This window comes from Phocoena sinus, chromosome 20 (assembly GCF_008692025.1).
Source record: "Phocoena sinus isolate mPhoSin1 chromosome 20, mPhoSin1.pri, whole genome shotgun sequence".
Taxonomy (NCBI): Eukaryota; Metazoa; Chordata; class Mammalia; order Artiodactyla; family Phocoenidae; genus Phocoena; species Phocoena sinus.
Genome location: NC_045782.1, coordinates 46,539,623 through 46,554,204, shown reverse-complemented (window position 1 = coordinate 46,554,204; position 14,582 = coordinate 46,539,623). Strand labels below are relative to the sequence as shown.

The 14,582-nt window shown below is 49.7% G+C and overlaps 1 protein-coding gene across 5 annotated transcripts in view; it reads right to left on the bottom strand.

Moving 5' to 3' along the window:
• The window catches only part of CCDC57 (coiled-coil domain containing 57), a 108,607-nt gene that overhangs the window by 67,032 nt on the left and 26,993 nt on the right, over positions 1 to 14,582 (bottom strand). For all 5 annotated transcript variants that reach the window (XM_032617562.1, XM_032617563.1, XM_032617565.1 and 2 more), the window contains exons 10-13: positions 9,039 to 9,197; positions 6,883 to 7,045; positions 6,354 to 6,488; positions 238 to 460 (exon numbers count right to left, since the gene is read on the bottom strand). In XM_032617562.1, coding sequence (XP_032473453.1) covers positions 238 to 460; positions 6,354 to 6,488; positions 6,883 to 7,045; positions 9,039 to 9,197 — 680 coding nt within the window. The remainder of the gene's footprint in view (positions 1 to 237; positions 461 to 6,353; positions 6,489 to 6,882; positions 7,046 to 9,038; positions 9,198 to 14,582) is intronic.

Here is a 14,582-nt window from a genome sequence, read left to right as displayed (position 1 = left end):
AGATGCTATTGGCATCTAGAGGGTAGATACCAGGGTTATTGCTCAATACCCCCGCCATGCACAGGACAGCCCCGCTGTGCAGAGGACGGCCCCACTAGAGAAAAGCAGCTGTCATACTTTGAAGTAATCTATCAAAGGGGATGTTCACTTGTAAGACTCCAAGTGACGCCTATTGTGGACCCAGTAGAGATGGCACCTCATCCTCCCTCTCCCTCTCTCCCTCTCCCCTTCGCTCACCAGGTACAGCTGAATCAGCAGCTGCCTTTGGGTCAGGCTGGTTTGTTTGTGAGGTCTCCCCTCCTAACTGGGCAGAAGGAAGAATCTGATCACTTAGAGTTTCCATTTCTTTCCTCATCTGTGCAATAACATTTCGCAAGCTTGTGTTCTGCTCTTGTAGCTGCTGGATCACAGTAGATGGAAAACTTTTACTTATTTCTTCTTCTTGATGCCTTACAAGCATCTGTCAAATACGGGAAAAAAAAAAAAAGAAAAAGAAAGAAAAGAAAATGGTTACAGCCAAGAACCAATGATTCCCTTGTGCACTGAGGCCAGCTGCATCTGCGTCCACCTGCACCCTGTCCCTGCTCCCCGTCATCTGTCCTGGAGGTGGGTAATGTTGACAGAAGTATGAAAAAACTTTTTCTTCTGTGTTTCATAAAGACCACTGTTTTTCAAAGATAACTTTTATTGAGAAATTTGGGGACCCTTCCTTTTTAGTCAGAAGCCCATCATTCACCCATTAGAGTGGCAGTTATAAAAAAGACGATAACAAGTGTTGCTGAGGATGTGGAGAAAATGGAATCCTTGTGCACTGTAAAAGGTAAAGGTATGCAGTGGCTTGTAAATGTAAAATGGTGCAGCTGCTGTGGAAAATAGTCTGGCTGTTCCTCAACAAAGTAAACACAGAGCTATTGTACGACCCAGCAATTCCACTCCTAGGTATAGACCTAAGAGAACTGAAAACATACATACACACAGAAACCTGTACACGTGTTTGGAGCAGCATTATTCATAGTAGCCAAAATGGAAATACTCAAATGTCTACCCACAGATGATGGATAAACAAAGGGTAACACCGTGAAACATGACTCAGCCAGAAAAAGGAACAATGTTCTGACACATGCTACAACATGGAAGGACCATGAAGACATCATGCTAAGTGGCAGTCAAGGACTTTAAAGCAGTTCCCATAAATATACTCCAGGATTTAAAGAAAAACATGAACATAAAAAGAGAAATGGAAGATACCAAAAAAGAACCAAATAGCATCTACAGAGATGGAAAATATACTGTCTGAAGGAAAAATTCACTGGCTAGGATGGGATTAAGAGCAGATCAGACACTACAGGAGAAAAGATGAGGGAACATAAACACATAGCAGTAGAAAGTATTCAAACTCAAGCACAGAGTGAAAGAGACCAAAAAGAACAAATAACAACAGAGCTCTAGTGACCACGGAATAATGTGAAGCAAAAACACACTAACCCAGATCATTGAGGGGGACAGAAAAGGATTCAGAACTTGTTGGCAAAAAAATTTCCAATTTGATGAAAACGTAAGTCCACAGATCCAAGAAGTTCAAGAAACCTGAAGCAAGATAAACACACAAAAAGTTACACCAAACAGCACATCATGGTCAAGTTGCTAAAAAACAATGATAAAGAAAAACTCTTAAAAGCGACCAGAGGGAAAAAAAGACACATTACGTTCCTGCAGAAGAACAAATACAAGAAACTGACAACTTCTCATGAGAACCAATGAAATCTAGAAGACAATGGAACTATATGCAGAAAGAAAATAAAAACCTGTCACCCTGAGTGAAAATCTCCTTTGAAAATGATGGCAAGAGAGACTTCTGCCTTTGACCATGAGGGATTTGCTGCTACGGGACTTGCCCTCTGGCTGTAAACAACTAGAAAACCAGACAAATTCTATGAAACCACTGTCTTCAGACACTGCCTGTACAGAACTGGGTGCCAGAGAGGAGGGGACAGAGGAAGGGAGCCCGTGGTTTGCCTAGTTCTCTGCGTCTGGGCCCAGCACAACCCAGCCCTCTGTGGATGTTTGCTTGCAGAAAGCACCAGGCTCCTCTCCTCCACGGCTGCCCCATCAGCACAGTAACCTCCAAATGGGCGGGAAGGAAGGTCCTCCCCTAGGAAGCAGCACATGCTCACTCCCCACTCAAGGCCCAGGTCCCATCCTGAGACTTTCTGACTTTCCGACTGGTTGCTGGATCCTGCTTACCAGCAAAGCAAACCAGCAGGGCTCACGAGGATCTTTGACCAGTCCTGCTGAGAGAGACCAAGACTATGTGAACACAACGCAAGCTTCTAACAAGTTCAGAGACGCACAATCATGCCCATGCAGCATTACAAGAATCTGTGCAAATGATCCCAACGGCCATTAGTGAGAGAACGATGACGTAAACCGTGGCATGGTCATACAATAAAGTACACAACCATTTAAGTTGCATTTTTGAAGAATTTTATTTTTTATTTATTCTCTTTTTAGCTGCGTTGGGTCTTTGCTGCTGCATGCGGGCTTTCTCTAGTGGCGAGTGGCGGCTACTCTTCGTCGTGGTGTGTGGGCTTCTCATTGCAGTGGCTTCTCTTGTTGCAGAGCATGGGCTCTAGGTTCATGGGTTTCAGTAGCTGCAGCACGTGGGCTCAGTAGTTGCAGCACACAGGCCCTAGAGCACGCGGGCTTCAGTAGTTGTGGCGCATGGGCTCTAAGCGCACAGGCTTCAGTAGTTGTGGCGTGTGGGCTCAGTAGTTGCGGCTCACAACTCTAGAACGCAGGTTCAGTAGTTGTGGTGCACAGGCTGAGCTGCTGTGTGGCATGTGGGATCTTCCCGGACCAGGGCTCAAACCCATGTCCCCTGCATTGGCAGGCAGATTCTTAACCACTGCGCCACCAGGGAAGTCCTGCATTTTTAAAGAATTTTAATGATGTGAGAAATATTTATGGAAACTTTAAAAAAGAATTAACGTTATATAGCATGACCTGAGCTATATGAACACAGTATGGGCACAGGAACATACATGAGATATGGAGATACAGGTGGCTGGAAGGAAATACACTAAAACGCCTGAGTGTCAGACAGACATGATATGTTCTCTTATCTGTTCCAAGCGATGCTGGCTCACATCTGCAGAGCTCACATCCACCCACAGTGGGCCAAGCGTTCCCAGGGGTACCCCTCACACAGATGAGGAAACAGAGATGAGAGCTCTCGGGGGCCACCCGACCACACACAGCCACACGCTGATGACAGACACGCACACAGCCTCCACGGGTCTGACCCGGCCATGACGCTCAGCCCTGGCATTGAGCAAGCACGTGACACACGCTGTCACCAACTTCCCACTAAGGCACCACGGGGGACCCAAGAGGTCCGGCCAAGGAGGAGTTGAGCTGGGGTGAACCTTGGGCCCACCTGACTCCAGAGAACACTGTGCTGAACTAAAACTGTAAAATTTCCGCAGTGGCCACATATTACTTTTACTTTCAGAATGAAGCTATTTCTTCTGTTACTCACAGTTCCCAGCTTTTCAAGCCACCACTGGCTCTGCTATGCACCTGCTCTGTCTCCTTCCAGCCACTGCTCCGGCCCCACTGCTCCTGCTGCAAACACCCGACCTCCCTTTCTGTGCCCACTGGGCCATTTCCCACCTTCTCCATGGCAGAGCCTCAGGCTGCTCCCACTCAGGCAGACAGCAGTGTGGTCGGGGCCGTGAGTGTGCAGCTGGCTGGTGCTACTCACATTCTCCCTCTGCCACCTGTGGGGCAGGGACCACTCCTCTCAGGTCCTCAGCTTCCTTGTCCTGAACAACAGGATCCACCTCAAAGCCGCAGTGCAGCCCAGTTGCAAGGCGAATCCTCTGCCCCTGCGGCCGTGGCTGCATCTCTGCCCTGGTAATGCCTGCCCGACGGTGGTGCCTTGGTCTCCGTGGGGTGATCACCACGGCTCTGCTGAGGCTCCGTGCTCAGAACTAGTACCAAGTGAGGGAGAAGATGTGGCCAAAGCCTAGAGCCTGTCCATCTGAACAGCGGAATCTGTGATGGGCTCATCGCTCCCCAGGAAGCACAGTGTCTTGCTCCCTGGCGGCCTCTATTTCTGACTTCGGTGTATGACAGATTCCCTCACTGCTCCTACCTTAGTGTTTGCCAAGGGCTCAGCCCTGCAGAACTCAGCACCAACTGCCCGCCCACACCTGCCGCTTTACCAGGTGGTCACATCCTTAACCTGTTCCCAGCATTAAGGCCCCCTACAGGAGCACAGGTGTTTTGCTATTAGCTGCAGGATTCAAAAAACTTCATTCCATTGGGTCAGCCAGGAACTTGTGCAGCATTCTGCCTCACCCTGGGTCCTGGCTTGGAAGCCACATCTCTGTCAAGACCGCCACGCCAGCTCACACTGGCAGGTGCCTGGGATGCTGCTCCCCCGCATCTCCCCACTCTGCATGGATGGGCGGGGCACTTGTTTCTGACCCCTAGACCATTTCTAAAGCCCCTGTTTACTTAACAAGGCAACCAGCCATGAGAGGCCTCCCTGACCAGCCGAGCTGGTGCTTGGAGACACATGTCTTCTTTTAATTACCAGCCTGGGGGGAAAATACAACAACGAAAAACTGGGGTGGGGGCTTATTGATAAAAAAAAAAAAAAAAAAAGAGGCATTTGCTTTCTCTATGTGTCCTAGGGAAGGCACCCATGCAGAGACCACCTGCTGTGAGCCCCCAGGACCACAGGTGACTCTGGAGGCTGGGGTCAGCCCCACCTGGGGACACCAGTGCTCCCAAACCTGACCACTGGCTGACGGTGAATCTCCCCAGGGGCTTGTTAACAGACTCGTCTTTCGGAGCTCAACCCCTAAGGCATCGGGCCTAGTAGGTCCTGCTGGGACTCAAGAGGGGTGTGTTTCGGAAGCTCCTGAGGGTGGCCAGATTGGGGGCTGCACAGTCACCTGTGCAGAGAAGACAGTCACTGCCCACATAGCATGGCTGGCAGAAGCCCACCTCCACCAGGTGAACGCTAGGTCAACCCAGCACCAACTGCGGGCAAGTGCCAGGCACAGAGGTTGCAGTGAGGCCCCAGGGCCACCTTCCACCCGCAGTGAGCACGAATCCTCCCAGCAAGGACACATGAGCTACGACCTGCACTCCCGCACATAGGCACGAGCAGGGCTGGGTGGACGCCTGGAGACGCAGCTTGTGCCACATCCATCCTCCCTCTGCAGGTGGACAGCTGGACAGGTGGGAAGAGGCCAGCACCCCTGGAAACATCCTAAGGATTTCAGTGGCTCCATTATCCTGGACGACCAGGTAAGTGACCTTCCACAAATGGACAGAGGTCAGACTACTGAAACAATGGGCCATTGAACCAGGAAGGTCATGTCTGAGACAGGCTCGGGCTGAGCTTTGCTGGTGCAGCTCTGGAAGGCACTTCTCCTTGCGGGTTGCCCAGATTTCCTAGCAGCCCGGTGACAGGGCTTCCCTATGGAGCCCTGAATGGACGGGGGACAAGGCAAGAGGCAAGGCAAGACATGGGCTGTGTTCACTGTAATGCCAAACTCTAGGCCTGCGCCAAGGGTCCCCCTCAGTGGAAGCGAATGCCCCCTCTGCAACTCTGAGTCAAATCCTACCACTTCTGGCTTCAGGTTTTACTGGCGCTAGTCCTTGGCACCCCTCGGCCCGCAGACACAAGGCTCCGCTCTCTGCCTCTGTCGTCACATGGCCTTCCTCCTGTGTCTGTCTTCACGTGTGTTCTTTTCTAAGAACACCAGTCCTATTGGGTTAGGCCCAGCCTGCTCCCATGTGATGTCATCTTAACTAATTCCATCCATAAAGACTCTATTTCCAAGGAAGGTCCCATCCTGAGGCACTGAGACCGGAACATGTCTTTTGGGGCCACCATTCAACCCGCAGGCATCCCACGGTATCAGGCTCTGGCCAGTGCCAAGCAGTAAGGAAGTCTGTGCTTTGTGAGAGGAGCGGCCGTCGTCGCATGTTGCATGGCTTACTCACCACGTATGAAGAAGTGTGTTTTGGGATAAAGCTCTAACCTCTTGGTTCTTTGCGCTACTGTCTGCCACGGTGCAATATCTGAATTTGGGGTTTTTTGATATTTCAGATGCTGAAGACACAAAGATTGAGTGTAGACTCCCATTAACTGGTTGAGCTCAGCCTCACCCTTGTTTGTGCAAACAGTCATTTTAAAAGAAATAGGGCTGAAAAGACCTGCCGCCAGTGCTGGTTCTATTTGGCATATTTTCCCTCTGGCTGGGGGAGTGGGTGTCTCCAAGGGGCTTGGGAGGAAGAGCCGTGGGGAGGCTCAGCAGGAGGTGGCCCCTCACCTGCGCCTCCTCCTCAGGGTGGAGCCCGTGTGTCCGTAGCGCCTGCACAGCCTGGTCTCTCTCTCGGGTCACGGCCTTCAGCACCACCTCCTGGCCACACAGCACCCGCTCTGTCTCCTGCAGCTTGGCAGCAACCTGGGGAAAACACAGACTCAGTTCATCCTGGGAGGATTACAATGAAGCAGTGCCACCTTCAGGGTCCAGACCAGCTCCCCATCCTGCGGGGAAGCAGACAGCAGACACTTGGGTGAGAAACCCCAGCAAATACGTGGCCATCAGAGCCGGCAGAGCACAGCAATCGCTGATCCAGCTCCAGAGGCAGCTGCACTGGCCATTAGAGAAAGGCTATGGGCAGAGACTCATCACTTTAAGTCCTGTTGTTATAAATCAAACTGCTCAGTGAGGCTGAGTGTTTTCAAATGCAAAGGATAACTCGGTGAGAGCCCAAGCCGGGCTCCATGCACCTCAGTGGACGTTCCCAGCCCTTCCTCCTGCAGAAAGAAGTCAGACAGCCCTGGGGAGCAGAGACCTGGTCTCTGGCTGCGGTTAGGCCCTGAATCAAGTCCTCAGCCCGCCGGTACTGCTCCCGCTCGACACCCTCGCAGCGGCGCTGCCAGTCCAGCTCCAACTGCACCTTGTCACGCTCCAGGCTCTGCTCCCTCTCTACTGCCAGAGACAGCTGCTGTTTGTACCTGCAGGGATGAAAACCACCAACTTGAACGTTTTCCTGAGGTCCCTTTGGGCTGTGACGTAGCTGAGGTGGGCGGCGCCCCTCCTGGGCCCCCAGGCCAGCCGTGTTCACGGGCTTGGCTTACACCTTCACACAGGCCCAGGTTCAGAGAGGAGCAGGCGGCCAGGTCTCCCAATACCGAGAAACCCAGCACTGTGGAAGAGGAGGTCAAACTCAGTAAGAGGAGACAGGAAGAAAGGCAGCAAACTCAGACAAACAAGAAAATGGTTGCACTAGAGAAACGCGAGAGGGTTCACAGCAGAGCAGACAGAGCTTGATAGTCAACAGTGCGCTGAAAGGTCAAACAGAACTCAGAAGACCAGCGTCCATCTACCAGGGGGTTGGGAGAAATCAGAATGGAAGGAGGAAATAACCACGGAAATAGGAGGAAATCCACCATGGCTGGAGAGGGATATGCACCTTCTGCCTGAAAGCTTCCGAGTGCTGGACAGGAGGGGCTTCAGACGCCATGGGGAAAGTACAGACCGCCAGCTGGGCTGGAAGAAGAGTGCGTGGGGGAGTGAACCGGACCCTCATGAGGCTTCTCGTCAGCCACACAGAGCAACGCAGGGTGAAGATCGTTGGAAGGCCTCTCCCCCGGTGGGCAGGGCTGTGACCAGGGCGGGATGGTAACACCTTCTACAGGGGACACCGAGTAAGGCTCCGTCCTGCCCACTTCAGGGAGATTCTCCTGCTGGCCGTGCTGAGAGGACCACGTGGCCAGGACAACCCCGGCTGACAGCCGGAAAGGAAACAGACATCAGACCCACAGCCGCTGGAACTGACCTCCGCCGACAACCTAGATGAGCTGGTAAGGGGAGCCCGAGCCTCAGAAGAGAGGGCAGCCCGGCCGATACCTTGATTCCAGCCGAGTGAGACCCACTTACTTGGGGGACCTGGCTGCCACAGAAACAGACCCTCAACAGAGGTGACGGAATTAGCAGAAAAATACTTTAAAACAGCTACTGTAAATATGTTCAGAGATTAAAGGCAACCACACACATAATGAGGAGAGAAATGAAAAGTGAAATGTCTGAAATAAAAAACCCACCAGCCTTCCGGGCAGATGAGACCTTGTGGGAAAAGCCTTAGAGGCTATCAAAAGAACATCAAATTAAAGCAAAGGAAACAGAAGAAAGACAATAGTAAGGATAAGAGCAGGTATCAGTGAAACTGAAAAACAATTGAGAAAAATCAATGAAACCAAATGCTGGTTCTTTGGAAAGATGTGTAAAATGGATAAATCTCTAGCTAGACTGATGGAGAAAAAAAGAGACAATACAAGTCACCAGTATCAAGAAGGAGAGAGGACACTGCTACAGATTTTACACATATTAGAGGGACAATAAAGAAATACTATAAACAATTTTATGCCAATAAAGTCAACAATTAGATGAAATGGACAAACTCATTGAAAGATACAAATTACCAAAAGCGACACACACACAAAATAGAAAACCTGAATATTCAAATAAATATCCAAAGAAACCAGACACAAGAGACTATGAACGGTAGGATTCTACGCAGATGAAATTCCAGATCAAGAGAAACCCACAGTGACAGAAAGCATCCTGGCAGGTGCCAAAGTGTGAGGGGACTTCGGGCTTCGGGCAACAGAAGGGTTTTATATCCTGACTGTAGTAGTGATTATACTGCATATTTACGTACATATTTGTTGAGATTCATCAATCGTACAGTTAAAATTGGTACATTATATTTCAATGATTTCTCAAGAAAGAGAATATTATCTTTAGCCAAGTGCTCATTCCAACTGATAGGAAAAGACACTAACAGTCAGACAAAAGACCTCAGAGGTGATTCCTGACACAGGACCAAATGGCACACACACTTTTACAGCCCTGGTGCAGACCGAGAACCGCACTCTGTGGGAAAGGCCTCCTCTGACCACCCACCCCGCCGCCCCATCTTCATCCCCTTCCCCCACCACATGGTACCTTCCAATGTCCTGCTGGCATCTGGCCAGCTGTGCCTTCAGCTTCACCTCTTCTTCCTGCAGCGACTGAACCTGAAGGTCTTTGGAGATCATCTCCTTGGAAAGTTGAGCAATCTGGGCATCCCAGCCGGATTTTAGAGCTGATGCATCTTCCCGAAGTCTAAACAAAGAAGGGAAGCTACGTGAATGTGGGCATGGTTCCCACTCGAGCTCTCTTTTACAACAAATACACACACACACATGCACACAGCCCTCAAAGGAAATGCTACAGATCAGGGTCTCTTTCACACTCATCAGGGCAGAGACTACCTTGCCTAGATTAAGAAATGGTCCTACCCAAGAAGAAATATACACCCTTCCCTCCCACCAACCCAAGCATCGACTAACACCTGCAGAATGCCAAGCCCACGCCAGGTGTGCGGGGAAATGTGTGCCAGGGCGTGTCTCTCGGAGTCAATGTTTTGTTTTGTTTTTTTGCGGTACACGGGCCTCTCACTGTCGTGGCCTCTCCCGTTGCGGAGCACAGGCTCCGGACGTGCAGGCTCAGCAGCCATGGTTCATGGGCCCAGCCACTCCGCGGCATGTGGGATCCTCCCGGACCGGGGCACGAACCTGCGTCCCCTGCATCGGCAGGCGGACTCTCAACCACTGTGCCACCAGGGAAGCCCGAGCCAACGGTTTTGAACCAGTGCCATCTGACTCACCTGGGCACCCCTTGCCATGCCCGGCATAGCCCTTCCACATAGAGATATTCAACACATATCTCCAAATTGAACAGCAAGATAAGGTTCTACAGAAACCCTTTACATTCCTTGGTAGAATCACCAAAAATTTGATAAATCTCCCAAGAAGAAAAACTTTAGAAAAAACACCTAACGATATTGACTAGAGTAGCCATGATATTAACCACACAAAGCTCGCAGGGTGATCACCCTATTTGCAGCCCTGGCCTGTTTCCCTCCTAATCTGCACTCAGCATGCTGTGGGGTAAATGCTGTGATCACTCACTGGCCACTGCCCAGAGCCACAGGCCCACAGGTGGGCCACGGAGTGCGGTGCAGAGGTGGACGAGCCGTGGGAAGGCAAATGGCTGATAAGGCCTTGGATCAAAGTCCCGAGTGCAGCTGCCCTGAGCCTCAGACAAAGCTCCATCCAAAGGTGGGCAGAGATGGGAAGGAGAAGGGAGCAGGTTCCCTCGTGGGAAGCTTCTTTAAACATTTCAGCTTAAACAGGCCTAAACGCCAAGGCCGGTGTGCTGGGGTGTTTTTTTTTAATAATTAAAAAATATATATTTATTTTTATTTTATTTATTTATTTGGTTGTGCCAGGTCTTAGTTGCGGCTCGTGGGCTCCTTAGTTGTGGCACGTGAACTCTTAGTTGGGGCACGCATGTGGGATCTAGTTCCCTGACCAGGGATTGAACCCGGGCCCCCTGCATTGGCAGGCGGATTCTTAACCACTGCGCCACCAGGGAAGCCCATATAATTTAAACAAATTACTTCTAGCACAATATGTCCAGAGTCATACTGACTCTTAACTAAGCTCATCCTAATATCACAAGGGGCCACAAAAAGTTGGCAACTGCAGAACTTGTCCAGCTAAGACACAGTGCTGGTGTCAGAATGGGGGCTGGAGCTGCTCCCCTCTGGGTCTGCCCAGCCCCTCTCTCTGGGGTGGCACCTGCTCTGGTCCCATGTAGTTGTCGGGGTGAGAAAGTAGCAGGTGGGGGCCCAGGAATCCATGACAAAGCTGGCCCCCAACCCAGGCACCAACCTGGAGCCAAGTCCACACGGGGAAGTGTGTGCAGGTGGGCTGGTTGCTCACAGCATCCGGGCTTCACCCTGGCTGTGCCCCACCAGACACTTAGCCCTGGAGCCTCGAGTGCCCCATGTCTGACGTGACAGAGGGAAATGAAAGGCTCTCCTCCGATCTGTGTGTCGCTGGAAGACAAAAGGACACAAGATGCCTGGCCTGTCCTGGAATTCCAAAGCACTCCTTCCCCTCTACCTACTCACTGGCAACTTTGCTCCGAGGCCGAAGGACATCGGCTAGGAGGTACTTTGTAACTGGACCTTATCTGATTTTCCGGGTGGGAAAGGGGAGCAGCTGGCGGCCCTGGGAAGTCGACTGCCCAGGCCTCACACATCAAGCAGGACATCCAATTTGAGCTTCCCATTACAGTCCCTGATCTGATCCTTTGTGATTCCATGTGTGTTGGGCTTCCCCAACTATAAGAGAAGGTGCTGGAGCTCGAGAACCATATTTTTAATTCTAACGAATTCCCACGAGATGATTTGCACACAGCAGGGGCTTTGCATGTGTCCATGAATGGGACCCTGGTTCCTGCTTCACTTTGCCAAGACCAAACCAGCACAAGCAGGCCTGTGTTCTGGAGAGCAGAGATCTCGCCCTCACTGAGTCCTGGCCTCTGATCAGCATTCGGACCAGCGCTGCCCAGCACTGGGCCATGGGCCACATGGGGCTCCCAGGTATGTGGCCAATCTGCATTGAGATGTGCCTTCAAAACTTAGCACCAAAAAATGCAAAATATCTCAATAATATTTTTTTCAGGCAAGTTTAGTCATCCTTCTTCAATAACTTTATATTGATTACTTATTAATGATATGCAACAAGATGGCATTTTGGTTAAAGTAAGTTCCCTACATATGAACCTTCAAGTTGTGAAGTTTCAAAGACGTGAACGTGGAGCTTACTAATGAAGACCTGATGGAATTGGAGACCCAGAGAAAGGACGAAGAGAGACACGAAGATGAAGAAGTAACTGAAGAACTGAAGAGATTCACGACGCAGGAAATGGTAAGGGATTTTCTTTATTTGAGGAGGCACTGTTAGTATTTGAGGCACAGGACCCAAACGTAGAACGGTATACGAAGGTTGCAGCAGCCGTTCAGAATGCAATCCAGTGCTACCATGTCATCTATGACAAGAAAAGAAGAGCTACTACTCAGACATCACTGGGTTGTTTCTTTAAGAGGGTAGATAGAATTGAATCCAGCAAGGAACCAGAACCTGTGCCATTAAGGTCAGGTGTAGATGAAATTGCAGCTTGCCCTCCATCTCCAATTGCTGACGATCCTTCAGCTCTACCACCTCCCACCTCATCTCCCTCCTTCAGTCAGTAACTGTTCTTGCCTGTTCACTTGATGCCAGCCCCTGTATGCCGCCTGTTGTACTGTATTACTGTACTTTTCAAGGTACCATACTATAAGATTTAAAATGTTTTATTTTTTGGGCTTCCCTGGTGGCGCAGTGGTTGGGGGTCCGCCTGCTGATGCAGGGGACACGGGTTCGTGCCCCGGTCTGGGAGGATCCCACATGCCGCGGAGCGGCTGGGCCCGTGAGCCATGGCTGCTGGGCCTGCATGTCCAGAGCCTGTGCTCCGCAACAGGAGAGGCCACAGCGGTGAGAGGCCCACGTGCAGCAAAAAAAAAAAAAAGTTTTATTTTTTGTGTTTGTGTGTTTTTTATGTATTATTTGTGTGAAAAGTATTATAAACCTATTGCAGTACAATACTATATAGCCTATTGTGTTAGTTGGGTACCTAGGCTAACTTTGCTGGACTCATGAACAAATTGGACTTAGGAACGTGTACTCGGAATGGAACTCATCCATATGTAGGAGACTTACTGTATACTAGGTTAGATATAATGTTATTGGAGTTAATTTCTTTTTTTTTCTTTCTTAAAATATTTATTTATTTATCTGGCTGTGCCGGGTCTTAGCTGTAGCATGCGGGATCTTTTTAGTTGCGGCACACAGGATCTTTAGCTCCCTCATGTGAACTCTTAGTTGCAGTATGTGGGACCTAGTTCCCTGACCAGGAATTGAACCCAATCATTGGGAGCGTGGAATCTCAACCACTGGACCACCAGGGAAGTCCCCTGGAGTTAATTTCACCTATTTCTTTTTGCATCTTACCTCTGGGTACTAGGAGGTTAAAGTGCACCATATTCCATGTGATAGGTTATACACCTGCACAGACACACATGGTTCTCACAACACTGTCTCAGGTCATCATTTCTCTACTCTGCCATTCACAAACCAACGGTCTCAGGAATACTATCACAAATAGGCCCAAAGAGACAGCAAGCTCACAGTATGGGCCGTTTTGTTGCTGATTGATAAAGAGTATGTCTGGGAATGAAAAGACACTGATACAGACACTAAGACTTCTCCTGGGAACCCAATGATGCTGCTTGTCATGGCCACTTGACTGGTCCCACGGAAGAACAGGAAGGAACGCAAGGGTGGACATGCCAAGAGGTGAGAGCAGAGGAAGGAGGCCTGCCTGCAGGAAGCTCTGTGCACCCGGATATTGGGATCTGAGTCGCCATCCGCGAGAAGGGCCCAGGGAGAGCCTGTCCAAACGGAGGAGAGGCTGGGGAAACACACGCCCGTCAGACTGAGCTGCCTCACCCCTCCAGCTACCGCTGCCTGCGTTTAACAGATCAAACAATATAACGTGTGACTCTAAGCTATCCTGAATAAACTTTAACTTCCTGGTATTTTATAGTTTAAGAGCCATTTTCCCCGTAAGTAGAAATATAACTTGGTAGAGAATTCTCTGTAAAAAAAAAAAAAAAGAGACAGAAATATTTTCCAAACAAAGGAGAAAAGCCAGTTGCTAAACAGTAGGCTCTATAAATGACTTGTCTTAATCGTCTTCTGTAAACACAGCTTCTCTAAAGATCACTTCCTTACTGGCCGCCAAAAGGCTGAGTTCAATTATGACTTCAGTTACAGTGGTCCTTTGCAGACACCAGGCACAGTGGGGCAGAGTGGCTTACATGTCATGGCCTGGTTAAGATGCCGAAAAAGAAAACTGGGTTTAAAAAGAAACTAGTTGGGAATTCCCTGCAGTCCAGCGGTTAGGACTCTGTGCTTTCACTGCCAAGGGCCCGGGTTCAATCTCTGGTTGGGGAACTGATCCTGCAAGCTGCATAGTGTGGCCAAAAAAATAAAAAATAATTGTAAAGAATGGTTTTTGATTTAAAAAAACAAAAAGAAACTAGTTTATGGAGAAACTAGAACCTTTGTGAAAAATGGTGCATCCACTGTGGAAAACAGTTTGGCAGTTCCTCAGAACGTTAAACATAGACTTACCGTATGACCTACAGCTCCACTTTTGCGTGCACACCCAAAGAACTGAGAAGAGACTTGAGCAGATATTTGCTCACCCATAGTCATAGTAGCACTAGTCACAGCAGCCAAAAGGTGGAAACAACCAAAATGGCCATCAGCAGATAAACTGATAAACAAAATGTAGTTCTATACAAACAATGCAACGTCATTCAGCCTTAAAAAGGAAGGAAATTCTGACACCCGCTACAACGTGGATGAACCTTGAAGCCATCACACTGAGTGGAACAAGACAGTCACAGAAGGACAGACACTGTAGGATTGCACTCATGTGAGGTCCTTAGGGTAGTCAAATTCACAGAGAAAGAAGGTAGGATGGTGGGTGTCAGGGGCTGGGAGAGGGGGATGGGGAGTTACTGTTTAATGGGCAGTTTTAGTTTTACAG